Source organism: Caenorhabditis elegans, chromosome V (assembly GCF_000002985.6).
Source record: "Caenorhabditis elegans chromosome V".
Classification (NCBI taxonomy): domain Eukaryota; kingdom Metazoa; phylum Nematoda; class Chromadorea; order Rhabditida; family Rhabditidae; genus Caenorhabditis; species Caenorhabditis elegans.
In genome coordinates, this window is record NC_003283.11 from 2,976,099 (window position 1) to 2,998,064 (window position 21,966).

Consider the following 21,966-nt stretch of genomic DNA (forward strand, 5'->3'; position numbering starts at 1 on the left):
CTGAAAAAATTGGAAAATTGCTGATTAGAAAAGTCTAAAGAAAACAACGCTAAAAGTTAATTTTGAATGTAACTTCAAACAATAATAAATTTGCTATGCCTAGTTCACAGATCCAGGAAAAAAAAAAGTTTTTGTGATATGTTTTGAATTTTTTTTTGATCAGAAAAACTTTTTTTGTGTTTTGAATACGTTATCTTGTTTGCGTAAAATCACTGCTAATTGGAAAACGTCAATGATTCATTTCTAATATTTTTCTCGTGGCTTTTAACTTCCTTACTTACAAAACTGCTCGACTAGATAAATTTTCATTTGAAAAAAAAAAACAAAAATTATATTGATCTACCAGATTGTGTGTCAAGCCAGAAAACTAACAACAATCAAATAACTCTTTATCGTAATTTCATTTTCAGAGAATTCCTATAAATTTGAGCTTTATTGACACAAGTTCTTAATATTTTCCTTCAGGAATAAGCCAGAAAACTACAGATATGATGTACTCGGACTGCAGAGACCTCGAGCGTTTCTACAGTGGTTTTCGGAAATCTACGGCAAAATCGTTATGCGAGTTTGAAAAAAGTTTTGTGTGAGTTATCAGGAAATTTTGATTTTTTTAGTCTGAAATTAATTAAAAAATTATAGAACATTCTCATTCTACATCACGGGATATGTCTATGAAGTATCAATTTTGAGTATCCTCATAAATATTCTTCATTTGTTTATCCTAACAAGAAAATCAATGAGAACTTCTTCAATTAATATTTTAATGGCTGCAGTTGCATTATTTGATATTTTCGCGTCTTTAGTACACATTCAACTGTTTCTGGAACAATATAGTTATTTAATTTTCAAATGCTTCCCGACAGACACCTACGGTCTAGTTTTAACCAGAACTCTGCTTATTGTAGTGAAGGATTTTTCGAGAAGATGTTCAACATGGCTTATCGTGTTTATTGCTCTTATTCGAACACTAATAATTCGGAATCCATTGAGCCCCAAGCATATTCTGCTGGGAAAGCCAAAGGCATCGCTTATTGTGATTGCTGGAATTTGTGCAGCAAATTTGCCCATTTCGATCTTCAAGTTTTTCGAAATCCAGTTTGTTTTTGTGACAATAAGTAAACATCATTGTGCTCCTGAAGGATCATATTATTTTATTGCTTCATCAGAACTTTTCCTGAGAGACAATGGATTTCTAGCGAAATACTTCAATTTTTTCAATTCATTTATGTCAGATGTAAGTTTTAAAATTAATGGTTTTGTAATAGTGAAGTTTCAGATGATTCCATGCATTCTACTTCCAATAGTTACTTGTTTACTTGTTATGGATTTATTGAAAACAAGAAAAAAGTGCAGAGCAAGAATCTCTGCCAAAAACAACAATTCTCGGGGTAAAACTGGACTAGTGTTTTGTGTAGCCATAATGTTTTTCATCGTTGAATTTCCATTTGGGTTAAGCGTGGGATCCGCTTGGCTCTTCATGAGTTCTCCCGGCGTACAGTAAGCGTTATGTTGAAACTCTATTAGAAAGTTTTAAAAATTTTTTCAGGAATATTTTGAATTTCTTTGGATACATGTTTACCGTCTTGATCAGCGTCAACGCTTGTACGCATCTCATAGTTTGTCTCATCGTGTCTTCCCAGTATCGTAGTACAGCCATTTCCGTTCTGTCATGTGGATATATTAGTCAGGTACCTTATTTCAAAAAAAAAAACACAACCAAGTTTGAAGTTTCAGAGAGCGAAAGTTGAAAGGAGAACCCAAGCTTTTTCTTCCACTCAGACAACCTAATAATCACTTCAAAATGAATTTAAAATGACAAATGCAGTTCTGAGTTAGAGGTTAAAGCTCTATTCGCTAAGCTTGCATATTTAATTTTCAGTATAAATTTTTATTTGAGTGTCTTTACTGTAATATTTTTTGTTTTCTCGTTATAATCGGTCTAACTGTATGTAACTAGAGAGGTCATGGTTGATACTAGAGGGGTTTTGAGATTTTTTTTCACGAAAAACAAAAATATTCAGGTATAGTTTTGGGACCACAATCATCAGAAAGTAATGCTCTTTTTGTTCATAAATTAACTGGAATCAAAATCCAATTTATTTTTGTATTTAATTGAACATTTCTAAACCGCGTTTTTTTAAAATTACAATGAATGTATAACATAATAAAATATTTTTCTCACGAAAAACGAGAATATTCAGGTATAGTTTTTAAGTTACAAATACCACAAGCTCTTTAAGTTAGTGAATCAACTGGCTTCAGAGTGAGTTATAACTCTTTTGAAACTTTTGCAAAATTATTTTTTAAAAACTAAGATGTGATATATTTTTGACCAGCCCGACGTCGACCGCTATTGACAGATTCGTGACCATTATTTCTCTGGCTTTTCGTCTGTCCCCAAAATTGGGTTGTGTTGATGAAAAATTGTGAAAACTTTTATACGCATCATATTTTCTCACCATGCCAGAGCGAGTATGTTTTTGAAATTTTATTTTTCATTTGTAAGCTGGGTAGTGTGTTGTACAATTAGTAAAAACATGATTAGTAATTTTCTCAAATTTCCGTCAAAACCTAAAATTCACATTTAATTTTACGAGTGAAGCTTGTTTTGCTGCGAAGTATCCGAATGTCAAGTAAAAGTGGATGAATAAAACTGTAAATCTATTGCTGAGTAACAATAAATGGCCCACGTACAATGTTATTATTATTGATTGAGTTGACTTCAGCCCCTTTCGCTACTTTTGGCTTCTGAAATTTCGGAAATTTATAGTGACTTTTAGGCAGTTTTACCTGACTGATGTATCCACATGACAGGACGTCAATCATTGACCCTCGATATTGGGAAGATAGAAGTAGACAAACAATCATATGAGTGCAAGTGTTTAAAGTTATTAACATTGAAAAAATGTGTCCAAAGTATGCGACTATGCGACTAAAATTCGTTTTTCAACAAACATTAACTTGTTTTAACTGAAGCTTACTGCAATCCTAATACATTGTGAAACATCCATGAGAACCCAATGCTCAATCCATAAGGAAACTCGACAATGAAAAACGTGATAGTTACGCAGAAGACTAATCCGGTTTTGCTCCGAGAAATATTGCTCTTACTTACAGAAATAATATTTGGTCTTTTCTTAGCTGTTTTCCATAAATCCATAACAAGTAATAAAGTTACGAATGGCAGCAGTATACATGGAACTATCTGAAAATGTGGTACTTTCAAACTCTTGCGTCGCGAGTAATATTTACGTCTGACACAATTGAATTGAACAAATTATAATATTTTGCTAGAAACCCGTGGTTTTTCATGAAAAAGTGTGACATAGTAGCAATGTAATACGTTCCTTTTGGAGCACAAGTATGGTAGCTCGGGCTCTTTTCAAACTGAACTTCAAAAAATTTGAACATTGAAATGGGCAGGCTTGTTGTACAAATTCCAGCAATTACAAACAGGGATGCTTTTGGGTTTCCCAGTGACTCGTACGTGGTGCTCATCGGATTCCGAATCATCAGTGTTCGAATTAGAGCAATAAAAACCATAAGCCATGTTGAGCATCTTCTTGAATAATCTTTAAGTAAATGGAGAAGATGTCTATTTAAAACTTTGCCATATGTTTCTGGAAAGCAACTGAAGAAAATAAAGCTGTAGCGTTCAAATAATATTTGAATTTCTATTAAAGATGTGAAAATATCGAACAATGCAACAGCAGCCATTAATATATTGATAGAAGATGTTCTCATTGATTTTCTAGTTAGAATGAAAAAATGCACTATATTTATCAAAATGCTTGAAACTGAAATTTCCGATGAATAACTGAGAATATGAAATGAAAAAGGACTGAAATTTGATTAAGTGTACCATGTTGGCCTTCACAAACTCACACGAATATCTCTTCAAATTCACACAAAGATTTTGCTGTTGAGTTTCGGATTCCGGCATAGTACAACCAGAGCAAATCACAATTAGAGACAGACATTTTCCGGCACCTAGAATAATTGAAAATCTGCTTGAATTTACTGAAGCAAAAGTTTGCTGCTTTTTCCTTGTTAGCAAAAAAATACAGATGAGAATTTCAGATACACAAGGAATTTGGTTACGCCGTTTGTTTTGCATTTTTTAATTAAAAAATGTGAGAAGCTAACGTTTTTGGATTTCGAAACTGCCATCGGTTTAGCGAAAAATCAGAAACATGGGGAGTTAGAAAAACTAATTGTTAAGTTTTGTCTTTTCACAGTTTTTTTTTGAATTGAAATGTGTGAATTTTACTAGCGGATTTTAGCTATTTTGATTTTATAGGTGAGATTCACAATTTGAAAACTTTCTCAAATTTTGAAGTTTTTGAGCGATTTCATACCGGAAAGTAGAACATACACGGTGTGGATTTTTTAACGAAAATTCTAAAAAACATGTTCCAAGAATTAATCCTTTCTTAACCATAGACAAATCAAGAAAAAGCTCAGGCAACAGCAACATCATCAAAAGCAAGGCTAAAGATAAGAGGAAAAAGTAAGACTTAAACATTGTTATCTGAAAATTCCTTTAAAATTTTTTTCTGAAACTTCACCAGTGTCTCCGACAGGTTTATATCTTCAAATCTGATATAAATTTGGGTACCCGTAGCGTCTTAGTTTTCGAGAAAAACACCAATGTTTGCAAAGAATTAGCTGAAAATGAGGACTACGCTCCCGTAAAAGCCTCTTAGCTGGAAGATGGGTTAACAACTTTTTCTCTAACTTCACGATTGTTTGAAATAGGTATTTGCCTAATTTTATAATAATTTTGAGTACCCTTCCCGTTTCAGTTTTCGAGAAAAACGCCAAAGTTTGCATAAGTTCTCAAATATTTATTTCACTTTAATATTGAAGAAAACCTAATAAGTTTTTGCCGGAAAATGTATTAAAGTTCAAGCAATCAAAGCCAAATACATGGAACAAAGAAGTTGAAGTACATTATCTCACTAATTCTGCCACGACTGTATCACTGCAAAAAAGACGATGAAGATCAATCATTTATTTGGTTGAAAACTTACCTCTGCTGAATCCGAAACAATGTTGAGGCAGTACAGTTCTCTTAATATCATTATATATTTCTATCAGCATTGTAGATATGAACCTGTTGTAGACACTGGTGAAGTTTCAGAAAAAGTTGTTAACCCATCTTCCAGCTAAGAGGCTTTTACGGGAGCGTAGTCCTCATTTTCAGCTAATTCTTTGCAAACATTGGTGTTTTTCTCGAAAACTAAGACGCTAAGGGTACCCAAATTTATATTAGATTTGTAGATATGAACCTGTCGGAGACATTGGTGAAGTTTCAGAAAAAAATTTTAAAGAAATTTTCAGATAACAATGTTTAAGTCTTACTTTTTCCTCTTATCTTTAGCCTTGCTTTTGATGATGTTGCTGTTGCCTGAGCTTCTTCTTGGTTTGTGAGCTTTGGGACAGAGTTGTTAACTTCAATAATTTCAAAAAAAAAATTGAAAAATACTGTGAGATAGCTGAAAATTGGCTGAAATAAAACAGAGAAAAACTGGAAATAAATCAAAAAATTGCCACGTTTCACGCTGTGGTTAAGAAAGGATTAATTCTTGGAACATGTTTTTTAGAATTTTCGTTAAAAAATCCACACCGTGCATAGCTTATATTTTAAAAACTTCAATATTTCAGTCATAATTAACTTAGTAGATTAAATTGTTATCAAAGTTTTAAGTAAGATATTTTTTACTGTTGCCTGCCAAAATGGACTGACTTGCGCAATTCTACTTTCCTGAGATTCTAGTTTTATAAAATATGTGTAGAACAGCCGGCATACTTGATCGGAATATCCATATAACGACACAGAAATAACAATTACAAATTTATTCGTTTTCAAACGGTTCAAGGCCACATGGAACTGACAATTTCAAAATTTAATATTGAAATGGGAACTTCATTAGAAAATAATCTGTTGCTGGTTTAACAGAAACTGATCAGAATTATATTGAGAGTAGATTAAAGAAAAATTATTCTTCCATTTTAAATCATTTTTACAATCAGATGTTGTACATTCATACTTATGGTAGCGTTTTTGATTGAACTGGCAAGTTAACAACAGCCTTGCTTGCACTTGTTTTTTTCTAAAATTCATATTATATTTCAAGTTTAAAATTATATACTACCGAATTAATAAATCCACAGGACAAGACGTGGATGATTGTTTTTCGGTATTGAGATGATATGAGCAGACAAATAAAAAAATGAGTGCAAGTGTTCAAAGTGATTAGCATTGAGAAAATGAACCCAACGTGAGCCAATATTTGTCTTCAATCAAATATTGTTTTTTAATTCATAAAAAATTTAACTTACTGCATGCCCGGTGCATTTTTATACATCCACACAGCCCCCAAGCTCGATCCATAAGGAAATTCAACAAGGAAAAACATGATAGTAACGCAGAACACTAATCCAGTTTTGCTCCGAAAATTGTTTTTATTACTAACAGACACAATATTTGCTCTTTTCTTGGCGGTTTTCCATAAATCCATAACAAGTAACACGGTTACAATTGGTAGCAGTAGACATGGAATGATCTGAAATGATTTTATTTATATCGCTTTGAATCTCGAATGGTCATACATCTGACACAAACGAATTGAATAAGGAAAAGTATTTGGCGATAAATCCATTGTTTTTCATGAAAAAGTGGGACATAGCAGCTAAATAATAAGTTCCTTGGAGAGCACAAACATATAGGCTCTCAGTCACAACAAAAAACTGAGTTTCAAAAAACTTGAAAATTGAAATAGGCAAGCTTGCTGCGCAAACTCCAGAAATAACGATGACAGACGCATTCGGGTTTCCCAGAGACTGATACGTGGAGTGCAATGGATTCCGAACCATCAATGTTCGCATAAAAGCGATTGAAACAATGAACCATGTTGAGCACCTTCTTGAATAATCATTGACGATGTCAAATATAGCTCTTGTTAGAATGACACCGTATGTATCTGTGGGGAAGCATTCGAAGAAGATAGAAGTGTTCCGTTCAAATATTATTTCAATTTGTTGAAAATTGGTGAAAATATCAAATAATGCAACTGCAGCCATCAGGATATTGATAGAAGATGTTCTCATTGGTTTCCGTGTGAGAATAAAAACATGTACAATGTTTATCAAAATACTTGAAACTGAAATTTCTGATGAATAACTTTGAAAACTGTATGAGAAAGGTCTGAAAATTAACCAAGTTTAATTTTGTATACGATTTTCGTGAACTCACATAAAATTTTTTTCAAAATTGCACAATGATTTTGCCGTTGAATTTTGGAAACCCGCGTAGTACTTCCAAAACAAGTTACAATCCGAAACAGACATTTTAGAGCAAGCTTTTGGGGAACCTTATTTTGGGATGTTGCTTTTTTTTAAGTTTAATGTTTTTTAACTTAAGAAATCGCAAGAAAATTATATACCAAAATTCTATATGAAAAAAAAACGGTTGTGTGCGTCAAGTCAGGTAACCAATAAAAATCAATTAACTACAATTTCATTTCTGTAGCAAATCCAATAAGTATCGAATAGAGCTTGTTTGACAGAAGTTCTTCAAAAAACTTCGCAATTGAGCGCTTTTTGAGGAGGTTTTTGATAACCTACCGCAAAATTGTTACTTGTTTGTAAAACGTTTCTTGTAAGTTTTTTGTAAACTGTTTGAGTTGCTCGTCGATCATCGATGAGTCATCGATCGAGTCATCATCGAGTGTGTCTATGAAGTATCAATTACTAGTATTTTCATAAATTTGAGAGGGGAGGGAGGATTTAATAGCCGCAGTTGCTTAATTCTGTGTATTTACTTCCTTGGTACATTTTCATTTTTTACTGGACAGTAGTTGCCGGCTTCTGTCAATTTATAGTTCAGGAAGCATGATTTTCCAAAAATAAGAACACATTTTTTTCGGCTAATTAAAGACAAGATTTGTTTGAATAAAAAATTCATTTAATAACATCATGATGATCTCGCCGCCGTTGCCCATTTTTGCGAGTTTTGGGTTGAAATTTGAACAGATGAATCGATTTTCTAAAAATCACAATTGCAGATTTTATGGAACGAGTTATTGGCTAACCCTTGATGTATATCCACATGTAGCCAAAGACATTGCGTTACTCCTGTACTGAGAGGACATGAGCGAGCAAATGATAAAATGACTTGAAAAATTGGCATAGAGAATTACCGTAAATATCATTTCGCAGTATCTTAGAATGATTCTGAAATACATATATGATTTTTAAAATACCCCTTTAATAAAACTATTGACTCACACAATTCCAGGAACATCGAAAAACAGGTATGCGAGAGAACTGCTCACGCCGAGCGGGAACTCGGCAACGAAGAACATTGCTGTAAATGCCAAAACCAAATGAGTTGTCCTTAGTGACTCAGCGGAGCTTTTTGAAGACGAAATGCTTCTCCTATTCTTGTTTACTAGCAGAAGCTGGGTCACAAGGAAAAATGTGAAAATTGGGTAGAGAAAACATGGAATTATCTGAAATAGTTTCTATTTTTTTGAACTGAAGGAAAAGTTAATCACATTTGTCACAATTGCATTGGTTGTAGTGGCTATTTTCAGAAGAGCTTGATTGTTTTCCATAAACGCATCGCTGAATTTAATAAAGTACACCAAAGTTCCATTTGGATGACACTGGGACGGTCGTATTATTCCATTGATTTTAAACTTCATAAAATCGAAAACAGAAATAGGAATGCTTCCCAATAGTACTACAGAGATGACGTACAAAGCACCAATAGGTTTCGTAAGTTTTATATATTTTGGGACTAGTGGATTGCTAATAACAAGTAATCTTAACAAAGCTATTGACAAGCATAGCCACGTGGAACAACGTCGTGAATAATCTCTCAATGATTCCACTGAAGTATTGAAAAGTATCCAAGCGTAGGAAGTTGCTTGGTAGCAATTGTTGAAATAAATAATAAGATCTTGAATAATTTGTTCTATCTCGATCAATAAAGTGCAGATGTCAAAAAAGGCAACAGCTGCCATGATCAGATTGACGGACGAAGATCTCAACGATTTTCTAGTAAGAATTATGAGATGTATGATGTTTATCGAAAAGCTGACGATGGCTACACGAGATTGATGTTCTAGTATTATGTTAATGAATGATCTGAAAATTTTGGATGATTTTTTTTTGATTTTTTTAGATGAGAAAATATAAACACACCCCAATCCATCGGCAATTTGGCATAAAAACAGTGCTGTTGAAACAGTGACATTCGGATAATAAGTGTCAATTTGACTACAGAACGAAAATTGAGCCATGGTTAGAGAATGAACCGAGTTTAGACTCTAGAGGAAATAACGCCCCATTCAAAAATCCAAGTAATTCAAACAAATTGGATTTACTGAGAAGTGGATAATCGCAACTAGATTAAACATTATTATATGACCAGTTATGTGCGTTTTGTGATAAATGCCACTTGTCAGAGATCAAGTTAAGTAAAAAATAGTATTTACATAGGTTGAAAGTTCGAGAATATACCTACGATTTTTTACTTCTGTACATTCCATGGAAAAATAAAAGGTTGAGTATATTACCGTAGTCTTGTTTACCACGCGATTTTGAAATTCAATTGGCGATACAATTATGGTAATTTTCTGAGAAAACATCACAGTTTGATGTTTGACTGACTTGCATGACACGACGACTACCGGCTCCGCGCCAAATAGAAAACGGAACCCGGTAGTTGTGGGATCATACATACCAGTCGGAAAGTTGAATATTTCGGGGTCGTGAGAAAAATTATAAATTATTGAATAAGCACGTTTTCCGTTTAAAAAAGTTTTATGACCCGAAAGCTCTTAATAAAAATTGAAAACAAAACAAAAGGAAACTTCATTCAAATTTTAGAAAAATTCTATGAATTTTTTAACAGTTATATTCGAGACAATGAAACTTTTTCTGAAATCCGTCATTGAAAAATTGCAACTTCCTATGTAGATTATACAACTTCAAAACAAAACAAAAATTTGCGAAAATTAACTTCATTTTAAATCAGAAGAGAGAGAAATTATTTGATAACATTTTGAGTAATTATCAAAGATCACATTTCTATATTTCTCACGAACTGTTTCGGCTCAGGTTTCCGGAAACATGATAATATAAACTGGCGATACGGGGAATGAATAATAAGTATAGTGAATGTAGAAATTAAACCATGAATTGAAGAATAAACAAATGATAAATTGGTTAATGCTGTAAAATAAATAAATTTTTCCGAAATGATGTATTTTTTAAACCTTGATTATGATAATTAAAATAAACAGAAAACCAAATATAGAATGCTGTTGGGAACAAGAATAACATTGGAACAAAAATTTGTAGAAGAATGCTTGTCAACAATTTAATGTGAAATTTTTTCGTCGTTTTCGAGGTGAACGAGGTGAACGAACGAACTGAGAAAAATAAATAGTAAACACAACATATAAAGTAAAACGCAATTTGAATAGCTTCGGACAGAACCCCCATTGTTGTCAAAGCAATTATAAGCCGGCTGTAATCCTTATCAATACTCAGAACTAAAATATTGGAAACTGTGAAAAATTCTTGAGCAGGACAAGGAAGCTGTTTAAGAACTTCAAAACGTGCTTCTTCTTGATTTGCTGGTATGAAAAATATTGTTGATGCTGCATAAAATGTACCCATTAGTAATTTTGTAAGGTAATACAGCGTTTTTGTACTTTTCCGAGATATTTTAAACTTGTTGAATGGAATCGCGTTATTTCGACTTTCTACCAATATTGTTGTAGATGTTAGCATCCCTGAAGTATATTTTATCATAGTTTAGGGAACATGGACTGCGCGATGCACACATCTGAGAATTTTTTTTTTGAACTTCTCAAAGCTTTTATAACGCAATTAATTGAAGTAGAACGTAGGGGCTTGACGTTCGAACCTTTGCACTACTACTTCTACTACTATAGGTGGGCATTTAGCAGCTGCCTACACTTTTTTTGGTTTCGCGCCGCACTATAAAGATGGTGTGGACCACAGCTTGAAACAGGCTTTTATTCGTCTATCGCGGCCTTGGTTGTGCATTTTTTTCGATCGTTTGAGCTACCATTTCACATGCCAAATGAATTATTTTTCTAGACCTCCGACAGTTTTAATACATAGACTTACAATGGATATTTTGAAATGCCAGCCAAACCTGTATTTTCGTCGGAACACCCAAAAAATTCAACAAACCAACTGTAAATATTGAAAGAGTTGGCAAAAATGCATATGGCGCCATGAGACTATGCACAAACACATCCACAAGGCATGTCCTGAATATTTCTAGATAAAAAGTATTTTTTGTGTGTAGGTACCTACATACCAAACATGAAAATTAAAAAGCGGAACTCGATAGGATGACATTTCCTTCGTACTTTTGTATAGAATACAATAGCCTCCAAATAGGTAGATTGGAATTGAAAATGCAGTTACAGAATGGTACGCGTAAGAAATATCTTCCCAAGAGCACAAAAACGTGTTGCATCTTGGACACGATGTGTAGTTTTTTAGGTAATATTCTCGAGGAGCAGACACTACTTCAACAGAAATTAAGAACGGAAAAAAGTCGTCTGGTGTTCAAATTTTCTGATCTAATTGTCAGTTGTTTTTTATTAACAAAAGATGATGAAAGTTTACTGAGAACGGGCGGGATGACTCAAAATAATGAGTATCTAGACACTAATAATGAGATGTAACCAGGGCGGCCTTTTTGTTTTGTTTTTTGGTTTTTTGTTATCTGGACTGTTTGTTTTAGGAAAAAATTGCTTTTTTGGTTTTTTTGGAATTTTATGAAAAATCAATTTTATGAAAAATCAACAGAATATTTATGAAGAATTTCCAATTTGTCCCGCTTAAAATAAATAAATAAAGTTGTAAGTTCGATTTTCATCTCGATTAAAAAATTTAAGATCTTATCGAAGCAAAAAATATTTCGAGAAAAAAAGATGAAATGTCAAGTTTTTAGATCGAATATTGTCTTGTTCAATGCTCTTCTCTGAAGTAAGTCTGAAACGTTGCAAAACGCCACATAAACACCTGCATATCTTTTCGCCAAATTGCGTTACGAAACACTACTTTTCTGCTTTTACCGCCCAGAAAGGAAACATTGATGATGTTTTTCAACGGCTGTATTTTCTTAGATATTATTCATTATAAGTGTGTTTTTGTGTCTAGATACTCATTATTTTGAGTCATCCCGCCTGTTCTCAGAAAACTTTTGTCTTCATTAATAAAAAAACAACTAACAATTAGACCAAAAAATCTGAACACCAGGCGACTTTTTTCTTTTCATAATTTCTGTTGAAGTAGTGTGAGCATGTCTGCTCTTCAAGAATAATACCTAAAAAACTACACATCGTGTCCAAGATGCAACACGTTTATGTGCTCTTGGCAAGACGTTTCTTACACGTTCCATTTTGTAACTGCGTTTTCACTTCCAATCTACCTATTTGGAGGTTATTGTATTCTATACAAAAGTTCGAAGGAAATGTCTTCCTATCGAGTTCCGCTTCTCAATTTTCATGTTTGGTAGGGACTTAAAGTAAATATTTATTATCTAGAATTATTCAGGACATGTCTTGTGGATGTGTTTTTGCATTGTTGCCTGGCGCCGTATATATTTTTGCCATCTCTCTCCGGATTTACAGTTGGCTTGTTTAATTTTTTGGGTGTTCCACCGAAAATACAGATTTGGCTGGTATTACAAAATATGCATTGTGAGTCTATATATTAAAACTGTCAGCGGTGCGGAAAATAATTTACTCGGTGTGTGTGCAAGCTTAAACGGTCAAAAGTAAATTTTGAAAAAAAAAACGTGTATAGCTGCCCGCATTGTCGTATGCGTCTGTCCGGCTTACTATTCACAACGACACACATAGATCCATCTGAGATTCCATGGGGGCACCTAAGCGCATGCTCCAAATTGTGCCCTTCTGAATAGTGCGGCGGGAACGCTAAAAAAGTGTCGGCCGCTGCGAAAAACCTACCGATCTAAATGGATCTATATGGACACTATGTGGTTCGATCGTCAGCATCTATAGCCACACCTGCCTCCACATAAAAGCTCTAGTCCGCGCCAGTGTACCGTACCGCCAAGGTTACTGTTCAGTAATGATAACAGTAGGATGGCACACTTTTTTCAGCCGATGTGTGCATCGTGCATTCCATGTTCCCAAAATTCAAAGTATTTTCCAGGGATGCTAACATCTACAACAATATTGGTAGAAAATCGAAAAAACGCGATTCCATCCAACAAGTTCAAAATAACTCGGAAAAGTACAAAAACGATGTATTACCTTGCAAAAGTACTGATGGGGACATTTTATGCAGCGTCAACCGTACTTTTCTTCCCAGCAAATCAAGAAGAAGCGCTTTTTGAAGTACTCAGACGGCTTCCATGTCCTGCGCAAGAATTTTTCACTGCTTCCAAAATGTTTGTTTGGTGTATAGATAAGGATTACATCCCGCTTATAATTGCCTTGACAACAATGTGGGTTCTGTCAGAAGCGATTCAAATTGCATTTTACTTTTTATGTTGCGTTTACTATTTATTTTTCTCAGTTCGTTCGTTCATCTCGTTCACCTCGAAAGCGACACAAAAATTGCAAATTAAATTTTTGGCAAGCAATCTACTACAAATTTTTGTTCCGATGTTATTCTTGTTCCCAACAGCATTCTATATTTGGTTTGCTGTTTATTTTAATTATCATAATCAAGGTAAAAATACATCATTTCGGAAAAATTTATTTATTTTACAGCATTAACCAATTTATCATTTGTTTATTCTTCAATTCATGGTTTAATTTCTACATTCACTGTACTTATTATTCATTCTCCGTATCGTCAACAGGAACCAAAACAGTTCGTGAGAAATATAGAAATATAATCTATGAAATATTATCAAATAATTCTGTTTTCCCCTTTCAAATTAAACGTTTTATGTTCATAAAATGCAATTTCAACGTTAAGCTCGTAATGCTTAATGTTCACTTTGATGAATCATTTGTTTTATCATCATATTTTTACTATTAGTCAGAAATTAAGCATGAATTCTGTGAAAACAACAAAATTCAATTTTGAATGACGTAAATAATCATATTATTCGAAAATTGATTGAGGCTCAGTGAATCATAACATCCAATTTTATATTAAATTCAACCACAGGAAAAGCTATGGCACTTGACTTCGACTCGAAATTCTTTTTTTCTGAAAAAAAGTTCAATTCATTTCCAGTAGCACTATAGTTACTTGGTTGAAATATCCACAGGTGAAGATTTGAATGGTTGTACTCCGATATTGAGAAGACATGATTAGGCAAATAATGAGATGAGTGCAACTGTTCAAGGTTATTAACATTGAAAAAATGGATGCCAACTGATTTAGAATGTTGCTATAATACATTTCTGATTGAAAAATGTTCAGTTTTGGCTTACGCTTACTATACACCGGGCGCTAATAAGAAAATCCATGCAGTTCCTATGCTTAAGCCATACGGAAACTCAACAATAAAAAACATTATAGCTACACAAAACACCAATCCAGTTTTTCCACGAGAACTCTTATCTGTGTAAGAAGAGATCAGTTTTGCACGTTTTTTGTTAGATTTCAATACAGCATAAACAAGTAGACAGGTCACAATTGGAAGCGATATGCACGGAATTATCTGAAATTGATTTTCAAAAAGTATTTAAACTGGTATACATACATCCGACACTAGTGAGTTAAGCAAGTTAAAATATTTCGCGATAGATCCTTCGTTATCCATAAAAAGTTCTGACCCCACATATTCATAATAAGTTCTATTTGGAGCACACGACTGACGGGGAATGCTCTCCATCAGTGTGTTTTCAAGAAATCTGAACATTGAAACAGGCAAACTTGAGATGCAAACTATAGCAATGACAATAGCGGCTGCCTTTGGTTTTCCCAGTGACTCAAATTGATTGCTCAATGGATTCCTAACAAGCAGTGTTCGAATCATGGCAATAAAAATGATGAGCCATGTTGAACACTTTCTAGCGTAATCCTGAACTACTATGAGCAGTGTTCTAGCTAAAACTAAACCATATGTGTCTTTGGGCAAGCATGAGAAGAAGATGTACTTATACTTCTCAAATATAATTTCAATTTGTTGAAAACATGTGAAAATATCAAAAAGGGCAACGGCAGCCATCAAATTATTAATTGAAGATGTTCTCATTGGTTTCCTTGTAAGAATAAAAAAATGTAAGAGATTTATGATAACACTTGATATTGAGATTTCATTGACAAAGGCCAGAATTTTGTTGGAGAACGGACTGTACATACATAAATTGTCAGTTTTGTACGTTCGATTAAGGTTGACTTACTAAAATGTTTTCTCAAATTTGCACAGCGATTTTGCTGTCGATTTTTGAAATTCATAGTAGTAATACTCAAGGTCATTGCAGTCCGATAAAAGCATATTTCTTGAAAAAAAACGTTAGAGTGAGTGTTCAGCCAAAAAGAGCCAGCTGACTGAGCTCTGAACAATTTTATTAAATATCCATTCAGAGAAGTATTATATACTTGAGAAAACTGGAATTAGATTTGAAGTGACTTTTTTAAATATGGAATCAAGTTCCGCGTTAAATGATTTTTTTTCCTAGAACGGTATTGTGTATTCGAAGGCGAGACGAGGAGGAGAAGACGAGTAGTTTATTACATTACTAAACTAAGGAATAAAATAGTTAGTTCATAGAGTTCATGTTGTACGATCTTCTTAGCCACGTCGTGGGTCAATACACGTTGATACCCAACATCTCCCCTCTTTGATGATAAATGTTCCACGAATGACTTCTTCCAGAAGAATTTAACAAAAACTGGTACAAGGGGGCGGCCCTCATATTTCATGTCAGTGGTTGCATCTTTGGAGCTTCTCTTACGGACCACACAAGTGCGACCGTTCATCCATCCGGATCTTGCCAGTTCATCTATACGGATACCTCAGTTGTTCACACTTGATGTTCCTCCAACCTTCTCCCTGTCTCCTAAACAGATGCAACGCGTCCAATTCCGTTCGGAACATGTAGGCGGCTTCCCTCTTCCGAGCATTGAGAATCCCGATTCCTTCTTCTTTTTCTCGACTTTACTGAAGTCGCTCCTGTCCATCTTGACTCCATCTACCGAGCGCACACCATGTGCCTCTCCCCTTCTCTGAACCGACTTATCCATAAAGTACGGTGGGATGCAATGAGTTCTCAATGATCCTGATCGATTGAAAAGAAATATTTTTTAAGTTATAGGTGACAGACCACACGTGTGTATTTTATTGTTCAGACATATGTACATGAGATTTGTGATTTATGTTGTTTGGCTACGTTTTGATAAAATTTTGAGTCACAACATAAAAATTAAAAAATATATACAAATTAGATCGGCACAAGAAAACGTGAAAATTAATCGAAAAATGTTTGTTTTACTGCTAGTTGGATGAAAGTTTATCAGTATGGACAGGTCACTTATAGGGTTTTTGACTGAGACGAGGAAGTGACTTGAGTCCTGCTCGCAATTGTGTTTTTCTGAAATTTATATTTTATGCTAGAATTTACATGATATAGTACCGAATTAATATATCCACAGGAGAAGACGTAAATGGCTGTACTCCTATAATGAGAAGAGATGATTAGACAAACGAAGAGATGGGTGCACGTGTTTAAAGTAATTAACATTGCAAACATGAATGCAAATCGAGACATCATGTGCCTGAAATCAAATCGTGAAAACTTGGTTTTCACTTCAAAAAATCTTACTGTAAGCCCAACACATCATTATACATCCACACAAACCCCATGCTCAATCCATAAGGAAACTCAACAATGAAAAACATTATAGTTACACAGAACACTAATCCAGTTCGAGAATTATGGTTCTTACTCACAGAAATGAGATTCGTTCTTTTTTTAGCGGCTCTCCATAAATCCATAACCAGTAATAAGGTTACAATCGGTAGCAGTATACACGGAACTATCTGAATTTTTTTATTGGGTAGATCTCCCTGAATATAACTAAGTCTTACGTCTGACACAAATGAATTGAATAAATAAAAATATTTTGCCAAAAAACCGTCGTTTGCAGTAAATAAATCGGACACAGCGAAAATGTGATGCGGTCCTTTAGCACAAGATTCGAGTCCCTCGATCTCAATAAATTGATATTCGAGAAACTTGAGCACTGAAACTGGGAAGCTTGTCGCACAAATTCCAGCAATTATGATTGCTGATGCTTTCGGCTGGCACAGTGCCTCAAACTTTGTGCTCATTGGATTCCGAACAATCAGTGTTCGAATAAAAGCAATGAAAACGATGAGCCAGGTTGAGCATCTTCTTGAGTAATCTCTGACTACGTCAAGTAGAACTTTAGTCAATTCCAGGCCGTATGTGTATGTGGGATAGCAATCGAAGAAAATGTAACTGTATCTATCAAGCAATAATTCGATTTGTTGTAAAGAGGCTAAAATATCAAATAGTGCAATTGCAGCCATCAAGATATTGATTGAAGATGTTCTCATTGGTTTCCTTGTGAGAATGAAAAAATGGATGAGATTTATCAAAATACTTGCAATCGAAACATCCGGTAAATAGCTGAGAACATTAGAAGAAAAAGGACTGAAATTTAAAAATTTTAATTAAATTCAAAAATGTATTTCTTGATAAACTCACATGAACTTTTTTTCAAACTCGCACAATGATTTTGCCGTCGACTTTTCAAAACCTGCGTAATACAACGAAAGCAATTTACAGTCCGATAGATACATTTTAGAAAACGCAAAAAAGTCTGAATTTCAAGTTATGTTTGAATTTGCTTCGTCTTTCTCAACACGCCCTCTAGAAAAAAAAAACTCAATCTGGGTTTTCTGGCATGTTTCTTATTTTTTTAATCAAAAATTCTGGAAATTAAAATATTTTGTCTTGAGATCGTACGTGGGAACTCAAGAAAAACAAAGTTTGCCGGCGACTAAACTTTGAAGTTTCAGGAAAAGTTGAACGGAAAGTTTCATGTAACAGACTTTTTGCTGGAACTGATTCTATGAGTTTAGTAGTTTTTTGTAAGAATTGGTGTATTTTTCAAAAACTGGCAGACAGCAAGAGTCTCGAAAACTTTCAAAAAAATTTCAGAAAAAAATTGAAAAATTTTTCAGCTGACAATGGTTGAATGTGGCTGTCGTAAATGTATCCTATAAGTTTTTTGATGATTTTGTAATTTGAATGGGTTTATTTTCAATGATGGCACTTAATCTTCAGTTAGAGGCAGGTTCGTTCTTTAGCCGCGGCCGACTCTTTTCGGGTTCCGCACCCCACTAAACAGGGCGCGCGGCAGGCGGAGGTCGCAGCAAGGCGGGTGCGGCAGGCGTTTTGGCGCCTGCATTGAAGCCTTACACATTTCTGCTCAATCGCGATGAGGAAAGAAATGTTAGTTTGTCAAAACTACAAATTGGAGGAAAACCATCCGTTGACAGGAGATGTTCGAGTAATTATTCGTTCTTTTTTTAATTTTTTGTACACCTGTTCTGATTTATTCAGAATTACTCATTTGTTCTTCGGTATTTAAATTTTTGATAATTTTAAATAGACATTATAAGCAGCGTAGACAAAATTTCATTACCGAAATTGTATTTATTCATAAATTCGGAGATTTGGATCATGCTTTTGTATTCGTCCCCTTTTTTCTAATATTACATACGGAAAAAATAATTTAAAATGATTCTATAAAGATTATTGCGATCAAATATTGTTCAATTATGGAAGGGTTTTTGATAGAGACGATGTAGTAACCTTTCTGCTCACAATCGTCTGTTTCTGAAATTTCACTCATATTATATATGTCAGATTTGAATTAGTTATTTACCGAATTAATAAGTCCACAGGAGAAGATGTAGATGGTTGTTTTTCGGTATTGAGATGATATGATTAGGCAAACGAAAAGATGAGTGCAAGTGTTCAAGGTTATTAACACTGAGAAAATGAAACCAAAGTAGGACAGTATGCGACTGGAACCAGTTAACAAATTGTTTCAATTAAGAGAACTCAAACTCACCTAATGCCCGAATCATAGTCAAACATCCACAAGAACCCCAAACTCAATCCATAAGGAAATTCAACAATGAAAAACGTGATAGTTACACAGAATACTAATCCAGTTTTACTCATAGAATTATTGTTCTTACTCACAGAAGTGATATTTGCTCTTTTTTTAGCGGTTTTCCACAAGTTCATAATAAGTAATAATGTTACAATCGGGAGCAGTAGACATGGAATTATCTGAAAATTTTGTGATCAACGGAGAACCTTGACTGTCAATTGATCATACATCTGACACAAAAGAATTGAATAAGGAAAAATATTTAGCAAGAAAACCGTTGTTTTTCATGAATAAGTCGGACATAGTAACAATGTAATATGTTCCATTTTGAGCACAATCATAAAGCGGCTCTTTCTCTACAAACTGATTTTCGAAATATTTGAAAACTGAAATGGGCAAGCTTGCAGCGCAAACTCCAACAATAACGACGACAGATGCTTTTGGTTTTCCTAGAGACTGATACGTGGAGTTTAATGGATTCCGAACCATCACTGTTCGGATAAAAGCGATTGAAACTATAAACCATGTCGAGCATCTTCTTGAGTAATCTTTGGCAATGTCAAGTATAATTCTTCTCAGACCTACACCAAATGTATATGTGGGGTAGCAATCAAAGAAGATGTCACTGTTCTGTTCAAATATTAATTCGATTTGTTTTAACGAGGTTAAAATATCGTACAGTGCAACTGCAGCCATTAGGATATTGATTGAAGATGTTCTCATTGGTTTCCTTGTGAGAATGAAAAAATGGATGAGATTTATCAAAACACTTGAAATTGAAATTTCAGATGAATAGCTTAGAATTTTTTGAGCGAATGGTCTGAAATTTGACTTCATTTTATTTTCTTTTTCGACCTTCATGAACTCACATGAACTTTTCTTCAAAGTTGCACAGTGCTTTTGCGGTCGACTTTTCAAAACCTGCATAGTACATTTCAAGCAAGTTACAGTCCGATTCAGACATTTTACTGTTACCTGAAAACAATGTGACTTAACAGTGCCGTAAACATTTGTACGCTCGCTGGGAAAAAAACAAACTTTCTGGCTCTTGTGACATGTTTTGAATATTTTTGTAATCAGAAATGATAGGAATCAAGTTTTTTGTTTCGAGAACGTGATTTTTTGCGTGGGAGTACTAGGAAAAGCAATAGGAAAACGATTTGAATTTTCTTGGGATTTATGTTGCATACTGTATTGTTATATATGAAATATCAGAAATTGCGATAGAAAATAGTTATCCTAAATTCTAGAAATTTTTGGAACATTTTAAAAATTCCCGATTAATTTTTTTCTTCGTATCTTCTATTAATTTTCAATGTTTCACTTCATAGAAATTTTAAAGAAATTAGGAAATTTAAAAACATAAAAGATATGTCCAGACAGGTCAAGAAAAATTTCAAGTTTTCAGAAACATTTTAGAGAAAAATTTAATTTCGCGACAAATTTTTCGAAAAAAATAATTCAGAATAAAATGAAAATACTGTGATTAACACTTGCTAGACCATTATATAACACATTTTTATCTGAAAAAAAAACTCAATTTGTGGTGATTTACCTGATTCTGTGAATCAATCAGGAAAACCAACAACAATCAAATTAAACATAACTTCATTTTTAGAAAAATTCTATAAATTTGAGCTTGATTGAGACAATTGTTTTTTTTTGTTAAATATAAAATCAGGGAATGTTTTTCTGATTTTTTTCACATTGATATTCGGAATCAGTGGAAAATTTGGAGTCAATTAAAAATATTTCCCAGATTTTGGTACTCCACCTTTGAAAAAAATTAATAGGCTGCTGACGAAAGATGGCATTCTTTCTATGTCCTTTTTTCTTTTCAAAAAAACCATAACAAGTGAACAAGTAAATATTGGAAGTAGAATACATGGAATTATCTGAAAATATATTACATAAAAATTAATTCTCCTTAAGTAGTCATACATCTGACACAAATGAATTGAATAAATTGAAATGTTTTGCTAAACAACCATCGTTTCTCGAGAATAGTTCTGATAAAGCTATAAAATAATAGGAACCTTTTGGAGCACAAGAACGTTTGCTCATTTTCTCTATGAACTCGAATTCCAGGAATTTAAATATCGAAATTGGCAGACTTGCTGCAGAAATTCCAGCGATCACCATAAACGATGACCTTGGCTTTTTCAGCAATACGTGCTTTGGGCTGAATGGATTCCGAATTATCAGTGTACGAATTAAAGCAATGAATACGATAAGCCATGTTGAGCATCTTCTCGAGTAATCATTTATCACAATGAGCAAGGCTTTAGCTAGAACTAGACCGTAAGCGTCTGTCGGAAAACATGTAAAAATTAAATTGCTATGTCGCTCAAAAAAAATTTCAATGTGTACTAAAGAGGATAAGATATCGAATAGAGCAACTGCAGCCATTAAAATATTAATTGATGAAGTTCTCATTGGTTTCCGTGTGAGAATGAATATATGAAGAGCATTTATGAAAATACTCAATATTGAAACCTCATAAATATATTCAGAGATGTGGAAAGCCAATGACCTATAATTCATTTGAGACTGAAACATAACCCATTTACAGAAAACTCACACAAAACTCTTTTCAAACTCGCATAACGATTTGGCTGTGGAGTTTCGAAAACCACCGTAAAACCGTTCGAGGTAATTGCAGTCCGAGGAAAACATAACTTCTTGGACAAACGTGTCAATCACACAAGCTCACGAAGAAAACTTTGGGAATCTATCGAAAAATACAAAAATCTTGTTGATATCGGTAAAAGCAGAGTGTTTTTATGTGCGGCGAACCACAAACAACAAGTTATATATGTAGAG

The 21,966-nt window shown here is 33.8% G+C and overlaps 8 protein-coding genes and 2 pseudogenes across 10 annotated transcripts; 2 read left to right on the forward strand and 8 right to left on the reverse strand.

The window, feature by feature from the left end:
* Positions 1-488: 488 nt before the first annotated feature.
* Positions 489-1,788, forward strand: srw-124 (G-protein coupled receptors family 1 profile domain-containing protein; the record flags this gene model as incomplete). Its single annotated transcript, NM_071409.2, has 5 exons — positions 489-583; positions 640-1,234; positions 1,277-1,497; positions 1,547-1,688; positions 1,735-1,788. 5 exons carry the CDS (start codon positions 489-491, stop codon positions 1,786-1,788), a joined length of 1,107 nt encoding a protein of 368 aa, NP_503810.2.
* An 873-nt stretch (positions 1,789-2,661) lies between these two features.
* On the reverse strand, positions 2,662-3,980 carry srw-118 (G-protein coupled receptors family 1 profile domain-containing protein; the record flags this gene model as incomplete). The annotated part of the gene is made up of 5 exons (NM_071410.1): positions 2,662-2,748; positions 2,791-2,932; positions 2,982-3,205; positions 3,253-3,841; positions 3,886-3,980. The coding sequence occupies 5 exons, from the start codon at positions 3,978-3,980 to the stop codon at positions 2,662-2,664; spliced, it is 1,137 nt and encodes a 378-aa protein (NP_503811.1).
* Positions 3,981-6,053: 2,073 nt separating this feature from the next.
* srw-117 (G-protein coupled receptors family 1 profile domain-containing protein) lies at positions 6,054-7,353 on the reverse strand (the record flags this gene model as incomplete). Its single annotated transcript, NM_071411.1, has 5 exons — positions 6,054-6,116; positions 6,159-6,300; positions 6,346-6,569; positions 6,616-7,210; positions 7,259-7,353. The coding sequence occupies 5 exons, from the start codon at positions 7,351-7,353 to the stop codon at positions 6,054-6,056; spliced, it is 1,119 nt and encodes a 372-aa protein (NP_503812.1).
* A 625-nt stretch (positions 7,354-7,978) lies between these two features.
* srw-139 (G-protein coupled receptors family 1 profile domain-containing protein) lies at positions 7,979-9,311 on the reverse strand (the record flags this gene model as incomplete). Its single annotated transcript, NM_071412.2, has 5 exons — positions 7,979-8,050; positions 8,097-8,238; positions 8,293-8,516; positions 8,562-9,156; positions 9,214-9,311. The coding sequence occupies 5 exons, from the start codon at positions 9,309-9,311 to the stop codon at positions 7,979-7,981; spliced, it is 1,131 nt and encodes a 376-aa protein (NP_503813.2).
* Positions 9,312-10,093: 782 nt separating this feature from the next.
* srh-85 (Serpentine Receptor, class H) lies at positions 10,094-11,409 on the reverse strand (the record flags this gene model as incomplete). Its single annotated transcript, NM_001316847.1, has 4 exons — positions 10,094-10,245; positions 10,290-10,811; positions 11,173-11,318; positions 11,369-11,409. The coding sequence occupies 4 exons, from the start codon at positions 11,407-11,409 to the stop codon at positions 10,094-10,096; spliced, it is 861 nt and encodes a 286-aa protein (NP_001303776.1).
* A 952-nt stretch (positions 11,410-12,361) lies between these two features.
* srh-84 lies at positions 12,362-13,993 on the forward strand (annotated as a pseudogene). The gene is made up of 5 exons: positions 12,362-12,573; positions 12,616-12,761; positions 13,240-13,534; positions 13,606-13,761; positions 13,803-13,993. Coding segments are annotated over exons 1-5 (1,000 nt in total).
* Positions 13,994-14,214: 221 nt separating this feature from the next.
* Positions 14,215-15,487, reverse strand: srw-121 (G-protein coupled receptors family 1 profile domain-containing protein; the record flags this gene model as incomplete). The annotated part of the gene is made up of 5 exons (NM_071413.2): positions 14,215-14,250; positions 14,293-14,434; positions 14,484-14,707; positions 14,750-15,341; positions 15,393-15,487. 5 exons carry the CDS (start codon positions 15,485-15,487, stop codon positions 14,215-14,217), a joined length of 1,089 nt encoding a protein of 362 aa, NP_503814.2.
* A 1,036-nt stretch (positions 15,488-16,523) lies between these two features.
* On the reverse strand, positions 16,524-17,818 carry srw-115 (G-protein coupled receptors family 1 profile domain-containing protein; the record flags this gene model as incomplete). The annotated part of the gene is made up of 5 exons (NM_071414.2): positions 16,524-16,583; positions 16,626-16,767; positions 16,815-17,032; positions 17,081-17,669; positions 17,724-17,818. 5 exons carry the CDS (start codon positions 17,816-17,818, stop codon positions 16,524-16,526), a joined length of 1,104 nt encoding a protein of 367 aa, NP_503815.2.
* Positions 17,819-18,800: 982 nt separating this feature from the next.
* srw-120 (G-protein coupled receptors family 1 profile domain-containing protein) lies at positions 18,801-20,107 on the reverse strand (the record flags this gene model as incomplete). The annotated part of the gene is made up of 5 exons (NM_071415.2): positions 18,801-18,860; positions 18,910-19,051; positions 19,099-19,322; positions 19,372-19,963; positions 20,013-20,107. The coding sequence occupies 5 exons, from the start codon at positions 20,105-20,107 to the stop codon at positions 18,801-18,803; spliced, it is 1,113 nt and encodes a 370-aa protein (NP_503816.2).
* Positions 20,108-20,993: 886 nt separating this feature from the next.
* Positions 20,994-21,819, reverse strand: srw-125 (annotated as a pseudogene). Its single transcript has 3 exons — positions 21,724-21,819; positions 21,085-21,675; positions 20,994-21,038 (listed from the first exon to the last, which is right to left on the reverse strand). Coding segments are annotated over exons 1-3 (732 nt in total).
* Positions 21,820-21,966: the final 147 nt, after the last annotated feature.